The 17,489-nt window shown below is 36.6% G+C and overlaps 1 protein-coding gene across 1 annotated transcript; it reads right to left on the minus strand.

The window, feature by feature from the left end:
- Positions 1–823: 823 nt before the first annotated feature.
- Positions 824–17,489, minus strand: LOC109097385 (RNA-binding protein Musashi homolog 2-like). The gene is made up of 6 exons (XM_042764568.1): positions 17,261–17,489; positions 16,975–17,015; positions 16,600–16,681; positions 14,930–15,014; positions 10,417–10,458; positions 824–841 (listed from the first exon to the last, which is right to left on the minus strand). The coding sequence occupies exons 1-6, from the start codon at positions 17,320–17,322 to the stop codon at positions 824–826; spliced, it is 330 nt and encodes a 109-aa protein (XP_042620502.1). The 5' UTR covers positions 17,323–17,489.

Here is a 17,489-nt window from a genome sequence, read left to right on the forward strand (position 1 = left end):
GATACATCATTCATCAGGTATATCCTTGACGACTGTGGAAACAGAAACATTATTTTCATTGTTGTACCTGCATGAATGGTCATATGACATGCATTTTCAGTTGTAGTGTGGAAGGAGATCATTTCTGAAATGCAGTGAAAACGAGGATACTAGTGTAAACGTAGCCTTACGTTTTTCTACAGAATAAAAATAAAAAAAGATTTTGCTAATTTTTTTTTTCTTTTCATACAATGTCAATGGTCAGCAAAACTGTTTGGTCATTCACAATCTTCAAAATATATTCTTCTGTTTGCTGTAGTATTAGGAAAATCATACAGCCTGGGAACAAATTTTGTGCAAATGATGACAATGTATTTTTTGGTGAACTATCCCTTTAAGATGACTGCATCAGAAGAGCTAATACAAACACAAACACTTCACAATGAGAAAGACAGAGTCATGTACATCATGAGTCACATTCAGACAGTTCCAAAATACATCTCCACTAAAATAGCACAACACACTGATACACACACCAGATGAAAAGGCCCACAGCAAGATCACAGCAGAGGAGGAGGAGATGACTACTGGAATAAAAACAAGAGAGACAGAAAGAGACAGAGAGAAGAAAATAAGAGTAACCATACAGTAACCCTGTAACCATACAAGCAAATCATCTGGGTCTCTGGTTTGCTGATTTTACATTTCATGCAAATATTGGTCCGGCAGGAGGACACAACCATAAATCAGCCCAGTTCAGAGTTGGACAGCACTGCAGTAGTAGTACATGCCTATGTGACAGCAAAAAGTCAACTGTCCTTCATTTTTTTCGTGTCTAGTTTCATCACACACTTGTTATCATCTGAACAGCCTTTTTCGACCCGATGCAGCAGCGACAGAGAACCAAGGCATCTTTTTAGACCAGTATGTACATTTGAACACAGAAAGAAAACTGTATTGTCTCATCTATGCATCTTATGACAGTGAAGGTATGACAAACTTCCTACATGCATTGCTAATCAGTTAAACAGCATGACTCCACCCACGCGGAATCTGTGCAGTTTTTTTTTTCTGCACTAACTGTAAATAAAATCTGCAGAGTTCTGTAAAATGAAATTCATTAAGGTAAAAATGTATTAACATTAACAGTATTTTTGGGAGCAGAGAACATTTTAACTTTTTTTTTACTTTTTAACCTAAGCTCTTCTTGCACCTGATCATCTAGACAGCATTGTTAACCAGTATCAAAATTACAATTTTGGCATTAAGAGTTTTAGGCTAGTGTTTTACAGTAATGAAAGTTTATTTTTTTAATTCTTGCCAATAGTAAACAGTAATTTAATGTTGGTAAAAAAAAAAAAAAATTATGCAATTAAGATTACAAGTGAGGATTAAAAAAAGGGTCATAACGATAGGATATTTCAAAATGCTTTTAAAGCTGCGATGTAACAAGTAGCTACACTTTTCCTCCACATTATGACTTACATCTCAGTGCAGTTCGTTATCGAAAAGGAAAAAAAGAAAAAAAAAACAAGTAGGATGGGACGTTCTCTCCACTGGTTGTTAATTGGGTGGAAGCGGATCTGAATGGGAGTTTGCAGTTGATTGTAAGAAAGGGGAGGGATTTAAACATACTAACTGATTGGAGAACTGTCAATTCACCAGAAGATTGAGTTCTGACATTTTACTTGCGAAGTCAAAGAAAAAATATATATATAATGAAATTACAATGGATGCAAAATCTATGGATGGACACATTTTTAGGACAGACAGGGTGATATTTCATTTCATGCAATCTTTAAGGGCGAATTTGACCTTCAGCCTCAACGTCTTCATGTCAAAAAGTTTCCTCAAAAGTGTGGAGTCCTTCACTAATGCATACAAATTCAGACAGGGGATGTGTGGGTGAACATCAGGCTTGAATTCTGCTGAATTTACTGCTAAACTTTCTGCAGAATTCTGTGGCTACAGATTATGTGCTGGCCTGAGCATGATTCATCAGCCCAGTGAGTCCAGGCAGACCAGAGCCTTATCACCCTGATTAGCAGAGACCATGTTCTCCATGCATGTGCTGTAGGAATACTATTAGAGACCCTAAACCCCATCTCAAGCCTCAAATCTCAATCTCAAGTGTTACCTGAAATCCATAAACTACAACAAAATATCAGGTGAACGGTCACAATGTGAAAATCACTGCGGCTAGTGACTGGATGGTCAGTCTGCTGAGCTTAAAGAAATAAACCATAGTTTATTTTCGATCGATCTTTTTGAAAAGCATAAAAAAAAAAAAATTACTGACTGACAGAATTTGAAAACTGAGCTGTGTTATATTAAAAGCAACAAAGCTTATTGCAATTACTGGGTGCCTGGTGCACTACAAATAATAAATGGATTTGAAGATGTGAAATATTACTTCCAATCATTTATTATACCATGAATAACACAGCTTATGAATTGTCACTTAACGTTATTTACCTCAGAAAAAAACAACAATATAACTTAAGTTAACGAGCTGGAGCCCACTTCAACCTTTAGAATGTTTTATTGCTGTTTTTAATTAAATACAATTAATTAAATTGTGTTGAGTGAAAGGTTGGATGCCACAGACGTTTTTGAAACAAATGTCTCATTGTAATCAAAAAGATGATTTATTCACATGCCGCTTAAACTGAGGCAAATACAGCGATCTGTCACTCCACATTAAACAGCATGAAAAACAAATTATTATAAGACATATTGTTTGTATTTCGCTATAAAACTGACAGAATTTGAAAGCTGAGACTTTGTTTTATATTAAAAATACCAAAAGCACAAAGCTTATTGCTATTATTGGATGGCTGGCTCACTACAAATAATGACTGCATTCGAAGACGTGAAATATGTGACTTGCTGGCAAAATGAGCCACAATGAGCAATGAGTTTTTTATGATCACATTCTCCATTAAAATACCTTCAGAATGATAAATGATTTGTTGGAATCAGACAAAAAATGACTGAGCTACACCTGTTTGATGTCGATAGAGTCAGCAAAGTCAATTTTGAGAAAAATCGAGTTAAAGTTTTCTGAAGGTTCCAAAGCAAAATCACCAGCAACGTTGCAGCTTTTCATCTAGTCCTTTTCTTAATAATTACTATATTAAGTCACAGTATAAAGATTTTTTATTTTATCTTTGTTATTCTAAATAAGAACAGATGCAAAAAAAAAAAAACAGTAGAACAAATATAAGAAAGTAACAAATAATGCATCACCTTTTTCATTTTACATCTAAACAAAATCATTCAAGTAAGAAAAATAATCAAATGTAAAAATTCCTTTAGTCTGTTCATTACAAATAAATTAATTATTAAAACTACAAAAGCAGTTCAATCAAGAGCAACAAGTTTCTATTATTGTTAGATTAACATTAATGAGGTGGCCTATATTAAGACCTACTGTAATGCACGGATCTAATATAATGTTACACATCAAATGTTTTTCCCCAACAATTCCCCAAACGTTTACTTAAGACAGAACATATGTTTGCGTCAATACTTAAATACTGTAACTCTGTGTGTGTGTGTATATTTATAGGGATCGCACACTGTCAGAAACGCCTTAATACGTGCGCTTCAGATGACAGTCAGCGCAAGAAGCAAGTGGAGAAAAGGTACTCCTCTCAGAAAACATACAAATAAAAGGTAATTAAAAATCTAAAGTTATTATTTGGAGCACTGCGATCGACAGACAAGGGTTTGAACAAATTTTTATGAAAACCTCAAAAGAAAAATTATTTTTTTTGTCTGTATCTCAAAATTAGCCTGTGTGCATTCCAACTCATTTTGCCAGCACGGGTCACATATTATTTCCAAGCATACTATCCCTGCGAGTATATGACACATGGCATGATTTCTGCTAATAATCCCACATATATTCAAATCAGTTGTCAGGCCACCAAAATTTCTCCTGGTGCTCCCAGTCCAGACATTTGCATGTGCAATATAGACTTAATTCTCGTAATTTTGGCTTTATTCTAAAAATATTTAGATTTTAGATTTTATTCTCAAAATATTTCAATTTTATTCTCAAAATTTTGAATTTTATTCTCGAAATTTTGACTTTTTTCTCAAAATATTATGACTTTAAACTAGTAATCTTAGTTTTTTTTTGTTTTTTTAAATGGCACTAAAACACCGTTGTAGGAATGAAATGAGGGTGAAACTATCAAGCTATCACTTGAACACATCACATCTCCAATCTATTTTCTTTCTGGCTTTTTGCATCTTTTATTGGCAGAGATGGGACAGGGAACAACAGTAAGGAGAGGGGGAAATAGTTCAGGAAATGTTGTAAGCGACACTCAAACTCGCTCAGCCTGCATAAGCGCTAAACACCAGGCCAGGGCTCCAACTGAGCTCATCCACTATATTTATACTCTCCTATACTATCCATGATAACTCTTTCATAGGCCATTTCACACCCTCCCCACACAACTTGTTTGCAGCAGTTACAATCTTTTTTGCCATGAGATGAGAGTGAGGTGTCCAGATACCGTGATCCCATCAGCTCAGTGCTGATTGATTGACTTTTCTCTCTCAATAATCCTGGCTGCCTTTGCTAGATATCGGATTGTTTCTTGTTTTCTGTGGAAAATCGATGGGTATCCTGTCTGCTTTGCAGAGCCATTTTTAAAGTGCATTTCTTTTCTTAACTAAAACCTACACAAGCCAGACGCACATACTGCTTGGAGGGCTGTGTTTACACTTTAGGGTGTTTTCTGCCTTTTTTAGATGGAAACAGAACTGATAGTTTCACCTGAGAAACCGTTACATCATGCACGCACAAGTGCAGCTGCAGGAGTCCCGTTTCGTAACAGACCTAACCAAAAAATGACTCAAAGAGATAAGAGTAAAACCACAGATGAGAGAAAGAGGTCAGCAGTCATTTCCTGGTGACTTTAAGAAACCATGGCAGAGTTATAAAGGGGAAAAAACAGGAAGACTGGAAAGTTTCTGAACAACCATGTCCTAACCAGACACACTCCGACACGCAATAAAAAACATATTTTCCATGTTAATCAGAGTGTTTGTCCTAACCAGCTGCAAAGGTAATATGCGATGAGTGCAGGGGATTCTATATTAGAAATTCTATTTCTAAGAACCAAGAAACTATGATAATCTCAGATACTGAAGGTTTAATGTGTTTGAATTTTTTTTTACAAGCAAAACTAAGATGATTAAAAGAAACTCAGATACAAACAAGTGAAGATTCTATTTAATCAGTGTGTATTTTTGAATTTTTTTTTACATTTATAAATTATATATAAAAGCTTATAGACTCTCGAGTTCTAAGAACCAAGAAACTATGATAATCTAAGATAATGAAGGTTTTTTGTGTTTTGATTTTTTTTTACATTTATAATTATAGTGAAAGTTTTTGTTTTATATTTGTTTTTGAAAATAAATTAAGTGTGTATTTTTAAAGAAACAAGAACATTGAAACTGTGAACTCTAAACAAACAAGTGCACTTTATGACAAAGAGTATTTTCTCCTGATCACCTTTATTAATTAGATCACCTACTTATAACTTTTTTATAATGAAATGTATATCAAAATATATTTCAGTCTTTATAGACTCTCGAGATGCATCACAATATAGTGCACTGCTTGTAAATTTGAATTGATATGTTTTATTTGTGTGCTAATTAATAAGTGAGAGCAGAAAGAAACAGCAGCTGATTGTTGTAAAATTATTATTTTGCGGTACCCAAACTTACACTCCAACCACATTCAATTCAAAACAGCAAGCACACAATTCTTCTAAAACAAAGAAAATTTGCAAATGAATAAGTCAGTTCTTTTTAGAGAATTGGTCAAAAGTCTTCAAGTTATGTTCATATGACTAATCATAATGAAGGATACACATTTTCTATACTACCTTAATTCTTAATAAAGCCTGATGAAAGTTAATGAATTTGTCAATAGTTTTGGATTTATGTTTTTTTTACTACCTTAATTCTTAATAAAGCCTGATGTTCTCAAATGGACCTGATGAAAGTCTCTTGGTAATTAATTTTTATCTTGATTGAGTTGTAGTTGAATTGGGTATAGCTTGATGATTGTTTTTTGTTTAATATTGGTTATATTGATCAAGTACAGCTGAAAGTTTAGTGGTGGTGTTTTTTGGTGTTGGTGTTTAGTTGTTTTAACTGGATGTCAAGGCAGATATTCTGAAGTGACTCGTGACTGGCTGCCATTTCCATAACTAGCTTTCAAAGCTCTTTTAACGACGCAAGAGGCCATAGTCCCAGTGGCAATTAAAATCATGAAAATCACGTTCCATTATGTCTCGCACACAGCCGCGTCGTCACCAGAGTACGTGAGCAGAGTTGAATGGGAGCGGAGTGAGGAGTGGAGTGGCTTGATTTTTGACTGGAATGAAAAGTGGATTTCACACGCTCCGAGAGCACTCCACTACTGCTCCATCACGAGTACAATTAATGCCAACAGCCCATAATATAACTGCATTTTATCAAGAATTGACACATTAAACATCATTAGCTAACTTGACTTGTGGATCACTCAGATCAGAAAGTAGGTAAAGGTTATAATGACGGTGATGGACGAGTATGGGAGGTTATATTTAAAGCATTTTTGTGGATGTGGAGCATGTGGATACTCAATATCGCTTGAGTGAATTCATGTTTTAAACAGTTTATTGTACAGGTAGTTAATCTCTTCGCTCTAAACTAATGGGCTGCTACATTGCTGCACACACGCACAACACACAAGCTCGCACATAATGTACAAATTGTGCACACACAAAGTAACTACAATACAGCTTCGCCAGAGTAGAGAGAGTAAGTTCTGAACAGAACTTTGTGATATTTCAAAACATACTGAAATAATTTAACTGCAAAAAAAATTTCTTAAGTTATATTTATGGGCTATTTATTTTTTATGCCTTTAATGGGAGAGGACAGTGGAGAGCCGACAGGAAAGCGTTGGGTGGAGAGAGGGGTGGAGTGGGGTCGGCAAAGGACCTCGAGCCAGGAATCGAACTCGACTCACCGTAAGCGCAGTTGCGCTATATGTCGATGGGCTACAGGTGCTAGGGCTGTCACAATTATGAAATTTGGCTGACGATTAATTGTCTAAAAATAGTCATGGTTATTGTGATTAATTGTCTGTTTTAGGGCTTTGGCAATTATGATGATTATGCTGATTATCATGATTAATTGCCTGTTTTTTATGGCTTTCATTAGCTAAACTCTCGAGACGAGACTTATGACAGATAAAATATGCTACTAAATAAATACACGATTGTGATAGAGAATAAGAAGCTGACGTCTGGTTTCTTCAAACGGTCGCATTTATCATGTTTACTATGGTAACGTTAATGGCTAGCGTGCAGTCTTTTGCATCGCTTATAAATATTTCTGCCTCGTATGGTGATTATAATCCACATCGGATCAAGGTTTTTCAAACACTCGCTGCTGACTGAAAGTGATTGAGCTCAACTTATTTTAAAAAGTGTTTAATGCTGGTGTTATAGCTGTAGCTTTATGAAATGATCTGCGGCACTGACGCTCTGCAGACGCGAGAAACTCTGCCTTTGTTCATAACCACTCCTCTAGCCCCAGCTGGCCCGCTTTGGCCCAAGGTTTTCGTCGGGCCAAAAAACCCAGGCTGTTGGCCCCGAGGAAGCACCGACGAGGCACGATCAAGCCCCGGAAGTGACAGCGGAAACTCGACTGGCCCTGGCACACACTAGCATGCCCGCTTTTGGCCCGACAGTGGAAACGTGGCTATTGTGATTAATTTAAGGGTTCAGTAAATAATTATAATGTTATCTTTAATCTTTTTTTTTTTTATTATTATTATTTTGCAGTGTAAGATTACATAGATTATTCCAAATTCTAAGAATAGGCCAAATCTGATCCAACACCAGCGCTATTTTTTTTTCTACACCACTACAGAATATCAATACTGTGTTTGTGGAACTAATGATCACTCTTTTCTAAACCCTTTGTTAAACACAATCCACTGAATACTCACTTCCTCGTTACAGAAAAAAAAATACATTTGAATAAAAAATATAAGCTATGAAATTAAACTAGCTGACTGTATAATTTAGCAGCAAAAACAGTATCTTAAAAAAATATCTTTGGTGCACATTATACAATTTAAACTTGTTTTATTGTTAACTATTTGTATTCTTACAAAATACAAAACTTGTAATACTGTATAAATACTGTAAAACTTTGATAATGTGAAACACTTCAAACAGAGCAGAGCAAAGCTCTTATGCACATCCAGGTTGCAGAATGGCGACTTGAAGCAACATGGAGTCGCAGCACTTATGAACATCTAGGGTGCAGAATGATGTGCTTGAAGCAACATAAGTCACAGTGCGCTACACTCCACACGCTACAAACAGAGAAGAGAAATAAGAATGCAATGAACTCCAGCAAGATGTCATTATGCGAATCTTTATCTACACATCAATTATTATAATGGGAATATATCATCTTGGAGAGAGAGTTTTACTGTGCTGACTGTCATAACTGAACGTGATGTGCTGTTTGAATGCTGAGTGGAGAATAACTGACAGCTGCAGCAGAAAGAAGATCAGTTTCTGTAAACTTGAATTTAACAATGTAAATACAATTCTGTCCCTCACATTAAGTTTTGGAATGGCTTCAGATTATATAGGCTATACAGGGCATGAAAAGCAAACTGGTGCTCTTCTGTTTTCTTTTTTTGATTTAATATTGTTTATGCAATATTAAAAAGCAAAATAATTGCAGTTGTCTGAAACATCCATGGTTAGATCAAATAATCATGATTACACTGTTATTTAATTATCGCGACAGGCCTAATAGGCGCCGACATTTAGCTGCAAATTTCGTCATGGAGTGAAGACGGAGCCGTGTTTCTGATCACTTGAGTAAGGAGTGGAGCAAGGAGTGGGAAATGGTGAACCCAAAGCAGAGCTGGACCAGAGTGATTATTGAATGCGGAGGGGAAATTGTTGCCTCTCCACTCACCTCACACACACGGGTCCGCACAACTTTCAAAGTATTCTCAATTGTGGATGAGCGTGGATTTCATTGCTTAAAGTTCTCATTGAAGTCACATCCAGAACTCTCGCTATAAACACAGCACAGATGATAACATTTCCCTTCACCTCAATAAACCTCACAAACTTCAAACTGCAATAACACAGGACAGTTATAAAGAGTCCATAAACAACAGAAGAGCCACAATCATGTTTTTTTTTTTTAAAAAGTCTCACTCTCTAGCAGACACAGATATCTCACTGAGAAATAAACATGAGCACTACCATTCAGGCAGAGTGCAGGCAAGATGTGTGACAAGAACGATTAACTGGCGGGTTGCGGTCTAAAATCAATTTTACATGTACAAAAAAGCCAGTGTAATGCCAATAGATCTGCCTTAATCCTATTGCCTTAAGATGCCTTAAAAATCCACATTCTCACATTCACACTAAAATAAATAAAATTCTTTCTGTACTCATGCACTCATCCTTACGTTTGCTTACAAAAAAACAACAAAAAAAAAAACAACAGCAGTACATTATTCTATTAATGATATCTAATCTCTCTTTGAGGTGTAAGAAAAAAGATGCAGCAGACATGATGCTAAGGTACAAGACGAAGAAACCTGTCCGTGTCTCCCTGAAATTGACAATTCAGTTCTCATAAACGGCTGTCTGCAAGGGAGTTCATATTGTTTAGGAGGGTCCAAGAAAATAAATAAATAACAGTGCTGCCTTGGAGCAAAATGTATTTTCTTTGTTTCAACAGGAATCCAGGGACCTGAGGCGGGGGGGCATCGGAGTTGTTCTTTATGTTGCAAAAGAAAAGGTTAAGAGACCAAAACTGGCAAATAAAGAAGGGGAAAGAACTGTCTGGAAATTTTGGAAATACATGCCAACAGACTTCGTAGACATGCCCTGGATCTGAGCGCTTTCATCCTGTCTGAAACCAGAGACGTTCAGCAAAGAAAAAAAAAAAATAAAAAAAATAACTCATCTGTGAGGAACTCAAAACCAAGAAAAAAATCCATTATTGATCATGTTTCTTGTGAGAGAAAACAAAAAGAAAGAACCTGCCAGAATGGTCGGCACTTGGGTGGACACTCTGAGCTTCAGACCAATTTAAAGAGTAAAGAGGAAGAACCGCATTAGCACAAAAGAGATGGACACAATGACACCTAATCAAAAGCACTACCCACAAATCCCTGCAAATCACTTCAGATGGACACTGCCCACAATTCCCTGCAAATCACTTTGCATCACTGACTGACATCATTGGTATCTCACACTTTGATGCATAGTTCAGCACCACAATAGCTAAAACAAAAAATTAAAATATGAGAATGCTTAAGCAAAAAAAGACCATATCAGCATCAAGCAGAAGTGTTAAAATTCTGACCTTGGGTTGAGCACGTCGAGGAAAGGCGACCTTAGGATCAATCTGTACACAAACAGAGAAAGAAGAGAGAGAATGATGAGAAGAAAAAAAAAAGTCTCATATGAATGCAGTTATCCAAGCCCAAATTCATCATAATACACTCTTTCATACTTCAAGAAACCATCAACACCATCAAGCTTTGGAATTACGAGCATGGATGGGTCGTACTAGAATGACAACATTAACTCTTTGGCTTGTCATCTTGTTAATTTCATTTTGTGTTCCATCTAGTGAAGGTGTGCAGACAGAAAGAATTATCAGAAAAACTATTTCATGCTCCAATGTCACACTTGCTTCAGCCTTAATACAGCTTCTTATAAAGAGGAGTTTCAAACACAAATCTCATACAGGCAGACGTAGTCAAGAGGAAAAACATAAACAGATCGAAATTGGGCTCTTGCAGGAAATTACTTGTCCATGTTCAGCAAGGCAAAGACTTTAGATTGTAGCAAAACTCCTAGTGTAGATTTGAACGTTTGCCTGGGGCTCTGCAGCATATAAGTGTGTATCATTACAGACACAGGCTTTCTAAATAAAATGCGCGCACACACACTGACTGTTTCTTGCTGGATAGAATCTTAAGAGTATTTTTTTTTTGCCTTCACTATATGTGTGAGTTTTCTATATGTTGGCCATTTTAAATATAGATATGTCAATTCACTGTGCTGTGCACAGGGTAATTATTCTCTGACATGGCACACTGGTGTCCACTGGACTAAACCTTTTTACTCCCATAATTCTGTTTGACTGAGCTGTGATTGTTATCTCCCCAAATCAGGACAATTAGAGAAATGTATTTTGTAACACCTGAGTATGGAAACCTTCTCTGTGCTGAATTTCATGTAGCAATTCGTTTAAGCAATTAGCCTGAGGCTTAACCAATTCAACTTCAATTACTCCATAGAAACAAGCCTGTGTGAACAGAAACAATATTACGCTTTTGAATTTCAAATCAGTAGAAATTAGGGGTCTTTTACAGTACAGCCTGAGAGCAAATATCCCATTCTGATGAATGCACAGAAAAATTAAAACATTTGTGTGTATGCTTGGTCTGTAAAGGCTCCAGATCAATCTGAGGTAGGTTTTTGAGTTTATGCATTTGCAAATGGTCCAGTAACAGTTGTCTGGTCAGATCTCCAATTAGTTCAATAAGCTGCATCTATGAGGTTGGGACCATAAAGGTCATCACTAATTAGACCCATTAGTACAAAACATTTTTACTACCACTGCTGGTGCTAGATCAGCCAAAACAAAAGCAAAACCACTGTAGTCCCAGCCATTCAGTCAACCAATCTAATCGCAAAAAAAAATAAAAAAAAACCTTTAAACCTAGTGATAATCTACATCAAACAACAGACAACAGTTATTAAGCCAATATGTAATTTAGACTCAAGCACACATTGTGTAAATAAAGTCCTGTGTATTTCCAGATGAAGCAATTACTGAGCTTCTCCCATCTCAGCAGTAACAGTTTAATGTGTTAGTGGCCTTTTATTGCTTTCAGATAGAGGCCTAGTTTACATCTGGTATTAACATCCTTTTTGGCTGATCCAATCACAAGTGGTTAGAGCTAAATACGAAAAGAGGTTCAAAGCATTTCGCTGGATACTGGATTACTCAAACCACTTTTGTTGGAAGTCAGAAACTACCACATAAAATTTGTAAAGTACTCTTAGCTGGTTCCATGCTTAAAACATTCATAAAGATTTGGAAAACTACTAGTTTATGGGGAGATTAAATTATGTGTAGACATTCTGCCTCTTGTTTGACTAATTCTTCAAAATCCGATCACAGGAGATGCATTTGAGATTAGTTTTAAATAGCGATCCGAGACAAATCTTAATACCAGGTGTGAAAAGAATCAATAAGACCCATTAATTAAAAAAATAGTAATAATAATAAAAAAATATAAAATAAAATAAAACAGATTTCATGCAAACTCTTCCAAAACTGCTCACCGTATTTTGAACATCACTATGTATGTGTCTGTTCCTATTACGTTCTTGAAAATGTCATAGACAGCTTACTAAGTTTTAAAACACATTCTATATTTGTTTTTTTAAATATACCTGGTAGATGCATCCTCCACCAAAAGTTCCTCTTCAAAAAGACATCACTCAAAGTGTTTACTGTTCCCATACTGTACAAAACTCAGCACTGATTGCAGGAGACGAGATAACAACCCCCCACTGCGATAAAAAGCTCACAGAAATCTGATTTCAGCTGAATACAAGCAACACAGCACAGCACTGAAACCTCACTGGCAGTCATAATTATTCATTACCGTCAGATTTACAGACAGCGTCAGACATGTTAGTGTTTCTTGAGCACAGAAAACTTGGAGAATGAAGACAGCATGTGGCGTAGATGCTCCTGGTGTGCGGCGTAGTTTGTCTGACATTTAAGTTTTGTTGGGGGGTTTTCTACATACATACTAAAGAAATCAACACACGGCAGAGAAGTGTCATTTTCAGCATTCTGACTGATGTAACTATGTATTTCTATTATGAATATTCACATTTTCAACACTCTAGGGATCATTTTTACAGTATCTTCATACTTTGATTTGGATTCTGTACAACTGAACAGAATAAAGGAACTTAGCTGCGTGAACTGAGTTTCTAATTTAGGCTATAGAGCAGGGATGTCCAAACTTGGTCCTGGTGGGCCGGTGTCCTGCAGAGTTTAGCTCCAACTCTAATTAAACACACCTGAACCAGCTAATCAACGTCTTACTAGGCATTGTGTTGAGGCAAGTTGGAGCTAAACTCTGCAGGACGAGTTGAGACCCCTGCTATAGAGGAATGCAAGTTTAGTATATAAAGACATGTAAAGGAAAATATCAAATCCATGTGAGATGGAAGTGCATATCCATGAGTCTCAGGTGACTGTGAAAGGAAAGAAAGGGGAAATCCAGGTGTCCCCTAGCTATCTTTGAGTCATTTCCAAGATAAACAAGGACAAGCTATATTATGTAGTACTTTAAGTATACATCATTTACATAAAATTATTTTACAGGGCCTAAAACTAACTTTTTGCCAGACCTGCCAATGGCCAGTGATTTAAGGAAATTCACTGCCAGAAGTATTTCTACCAGCAAAAAAAAATAAAAAATAAAATACACAATCCTTGATTCCACTTTCAATACCTGCTATAACTACTAGCTTAACCAATATAAATTTAATAGGCTACATTTTTAAAGACTACCAAATAGTCAATTGTACAATAAAAGCAAATAAAATACAAGCAATAGCACAAAATAGCCTACTATACGACAAAGATACAAATGGAAACGGTGCATTTCAGGCAGGTCTAACTGTGATTTTCAGGTAGCCTACAGAAATTTAATAAATTATGCTAATCAAATAACACTATAGTCTTTGTCTTTTTTAAAGTTCAAGAGCAGTGAGTGATTGTTTTTTTCTTTGTCCTATTTTCTTTGACCAACATTAAAAACGCTGACAACAGCAAGATTATTGGAATTCTGTGTCTATCACTTTAACACCGTGTCTACACCATGCAGCAGCTTGAAGCTGTCAACACTGGATGCAACAAACAAATGCAAAGTGCTTGGACTATTTCAGAAATAGAACAGGGAATCAGTTTACTTTTGGGGATTTGTCGTGTCGCACCGCGCCACATCCTGTGTAGACAATATCACTGATTGTAATGGCTTCTATTGTCTTTTAATACATTGCGTTGCATGCCGCTCATGTCCAGTTTCTTTTTTCAGCTTTTCATGTTGACTTAAGAACCAACTACTTTACAAGGATACTCACCGAGAGGGGAATTTTTGACATCTTATTTTGTGTGAATTTGTCCATTCAAGCACAGGAAGCAAGCAAAGCTCAAGGCACGGCTTTCAGGACGGGTCTCTGGATGTTTAAACCTCCCACATAGTGCGTGAGTAATGCGTTTCCTTTCGTGTGTTCTAGCTCTTGAATATTTACATTGCAAAGGCTTAAACTTTTGTGATGAAGCAGCGCTGACCTGTCAACTGGAGTGTCGTTCACATTTGTTCATCTTTATGTTCTCACAATATTGCCATCTGGCGACTGACACAGTTTCATATACTCACCAAAGCTGATTTTTACTTGCATTTGGCACTTGGCGAGTGTTAACTTTAAGCCCTGTATATATACTGTGTATAACACATGTACAATGTAAACAAATCATAAGATTTACAATGCAGCTCTGGCTCTGTATGGCAAGTCAAGTGGCAGTTCCAATCTCTTTCACACTGGCCCAGAGCCATCCATATTGTTAAGCCTGATATGCAAGTATGTAAAACTCTCAGTCAACTCAAGCCAACAAAAAAAGCACACGTTTTAATAAAGAGGCAGGAAATAAACAGAGATGAGAAAGGAAATGAAAAACTCTGTGGGAAAGAACTTGATCTGAATGACATCTGTTTCAATGCACGTGCTCTATTCTCACAGTTCACAGAAACCAAACGTTATAAAATGATACATACCGTCTTGGAGTCTAATTCGTGGTGTGGTTGTGCTAAGACTTTATCTACACTGGAAACATCTGCAAACGTAATGAAGCCAAACCCTCTGTGGAACAAAAACACAAAACAGAGTGAAGGTCAGGAGATAATCCACAGAAGAGGCAGAAAAATTGTGACAGCATACAAAGCGTTCTTGTATATTTGCTGATAAACTCAGTGAAGCCAGGGGTGTTGCAATCATTATGACACTTCTAGAAATTTCCACTTGTTGAGAGAGAATCACAACTTTTCAACGCTTTAGCGCATCACTGCTACACTTTTTTTTTTTTTTTTTACACAAATTGTTCTTATGCCTTTGAAAAAAGTACAGATATATAATATACATGCATTATACAAACACATGAAACACATACAATGCACAGGTAGAAAATATAATAAACACTGTCCAGAAACATTGGCCAGTCATTTATAGCATATCAGATTTTTTTTTTTTTTTTTTTTTTTTTTTTTTACAGGGTATGTGAACCTTAAAGCCCACTAAAACCTAAACTTAAAGAATATTACTATAAATTATAAAGAGAATTAAATATTCTATCGTAATTTAAATATACATAATTTGTCATGAACTGACAAAATTAAGTTTAAGAAATTCTTCAGCACCCACTCAACCAAAACCGACAGTCTTCTTTGCTAAACCAGACTTCTCTCATTTTTAGGCCCTATAGCCCCTTGTCCATGTGGGTAAAGTTCATGAATATTGTTTTGAGCACAATTAATTCTGTTAATGTTATTAGATGAGATTCAGTGGGTTCTTAGCCTGGTTTAAAAGGAATGATAGAGGTCAAACGGCAGAATTGCTTTAAAGCTCACGTTGACAAAAAGAACAAGTTATATTTATGGTTTATACATAGTCAAGGTATTCATTTTTTCCCCAATCCACTCCAGCACTATAAATACTCCATCTTTCCAAAAATACAGATTTTTGCTAAAAAAAAAAAAAAAAAAAAAAATACTAAGACAGCAAACACAATACAAATTTTATTTATAAATCTCATAATTTTAAGTTATTTTCAGTACCGGGCCACTTTCATCAACAATTTCCTAAAAAAAAAATAAAAAATTAGATAGATAGATAGATAGATAGATAGATAGAATAAAAAACAGCAAAGTTTTGATGCGACTTATACAGAGTCAGATAGTAGCAATATATTCTAAATACATAAACTCAAAGACTGACCACTGAATTGGTTCCAAACAAAAAGAAAGGGACAGTAAGAAATATCTTAATTTGCTACGAAACAATTTCTCTCATGCTTTGTCTTTACATGTTTCAAAATATAACAGGTGGGCATATATGGTTTGTGGTCTTATTAGGGTCACCTCACCTATATAACTGTCAATTATGTAGAAAACACAAAAGACTGAGATATACAGCTATAATATAATGTTTTTTTTTTTTTTTTTTGTGTGTGTGTGTGTTTTTTTGTATATATAGAAAGACAGACAGAAGTAAAACCATTTTGTCCTTTGTGATATAAATTTAGAAACCACTCAAAGGGAATCGCTTTCTAACAGCACAGTCCTCTTAACTCAATGTCAGTGAATCAGTTTCCTATTCTGTTCTTCTTGATCTGCCCTTAACGCAATGTAATACAGCAGGATAAAGACATAGAGACAGCACGTGTGTTTACCTGGAGCGTTTGGTTGTGGGGTCGCGCATCACCATACATTCTCTGATCTCCCCGAATTTACTGAAATAGTCTTTAAGGCTGTCTGAACACAAACACAAGGACACAAGAGGGTTACGCCGTGTCTCCAGCGCAAGAGAGCGACGCGATTAAACCTGCATGCTGCCGTTATAATCAACGAAGGTCACGCGCTTCACACTTCGTTGATTATAATGAGAGCGTTCAAGTTTTGTGTCGGCGCTCGTTTTTAGTGTCAGATGACTGGAAATCACAATAACCTTGCGCGCAGTGACACACATACAAACAACGCACATCTATCAGCCATGGATAAATATAAAGCAAAACAACTCTAAAAAAAGAAGAAGAAATTCGCCTTACCTGGTGAGGTTTGCCAGCTGAGGCCACCGATAAACATTTTACTGTAGGAAGAAAACATGTTATAAGTGACTCCAGATTTCAAAACGGCCATTTTCCGTGTAAATACCTCATAAAGAGCGATAAAGAACTTGAGCTGTGAATTGCTGAAATGAGCCTTTAGAAATGACCTGTCAATCAAAACATCACCAGAACTGCGCGAGAAAGGACACGCGCTCGCTCGCGCAGAAAACAGAATCAAACTCCAAACACACAGACGGGAACGCGCGCACTCATCCTGTCTTCTTACCCCGGGTCGTGCTGCGAATCATTCGGGCTTCCAGAGGTGAGTTGACTCGCGTCCGCTTCCATAGCTCAAAGCCCAACCAACTCCAAACACACGCATACAAACATACACGGGCACTGCAGCCCCAGCTCAAGGAATATTACCGAAGCGGGAGCGCTAGCGTCACACGTGGGATCTGCGCGCGGCTCCCGCCCCTCTCAGGAGAGGGCGTGGCCGAAAGCGTCAGCCAACC

This window comes from Cyprinus carpio, chromosome A10, assembly GCF_018340385.1.
Source record: "Cyprinus carpio isolate SPL01 chromosome A10, ASM1834038v1, whole genome shotgun sequence".
Lineage (NCBI taxonomy): Eukaryota > Metazoa > Chordata > Actinopteri > Cypriniformes > Cyprinidae > Cyprinus > Cyprinus carpio.

Excerpts from the sequence above, each read along its gene's own strand:
- LOC109097385 (XM_042764568.1), bottom strand. The coding sequence starts at position 17,322 with ATGGAAGCGGACGCGAGTCAACTCACCTCTGGAAGCCCGAATGATTCG. Across the intron at positions 17,016-17,260 it reads GATTCGCAGCACGACCCGGG|TAAAATGTTTATCGGTGGCC; the intron begins GTAAGAAGACAG and ends TTCTTCCTACAG. Across the intron at positions 10,459-14,929 it reads ACGAATTAGACTCCAAGACG|ATTGATCCTAAGGTCGCCTT; the intron begins GTATGTATCATT and ends GTTTGTGTACAG.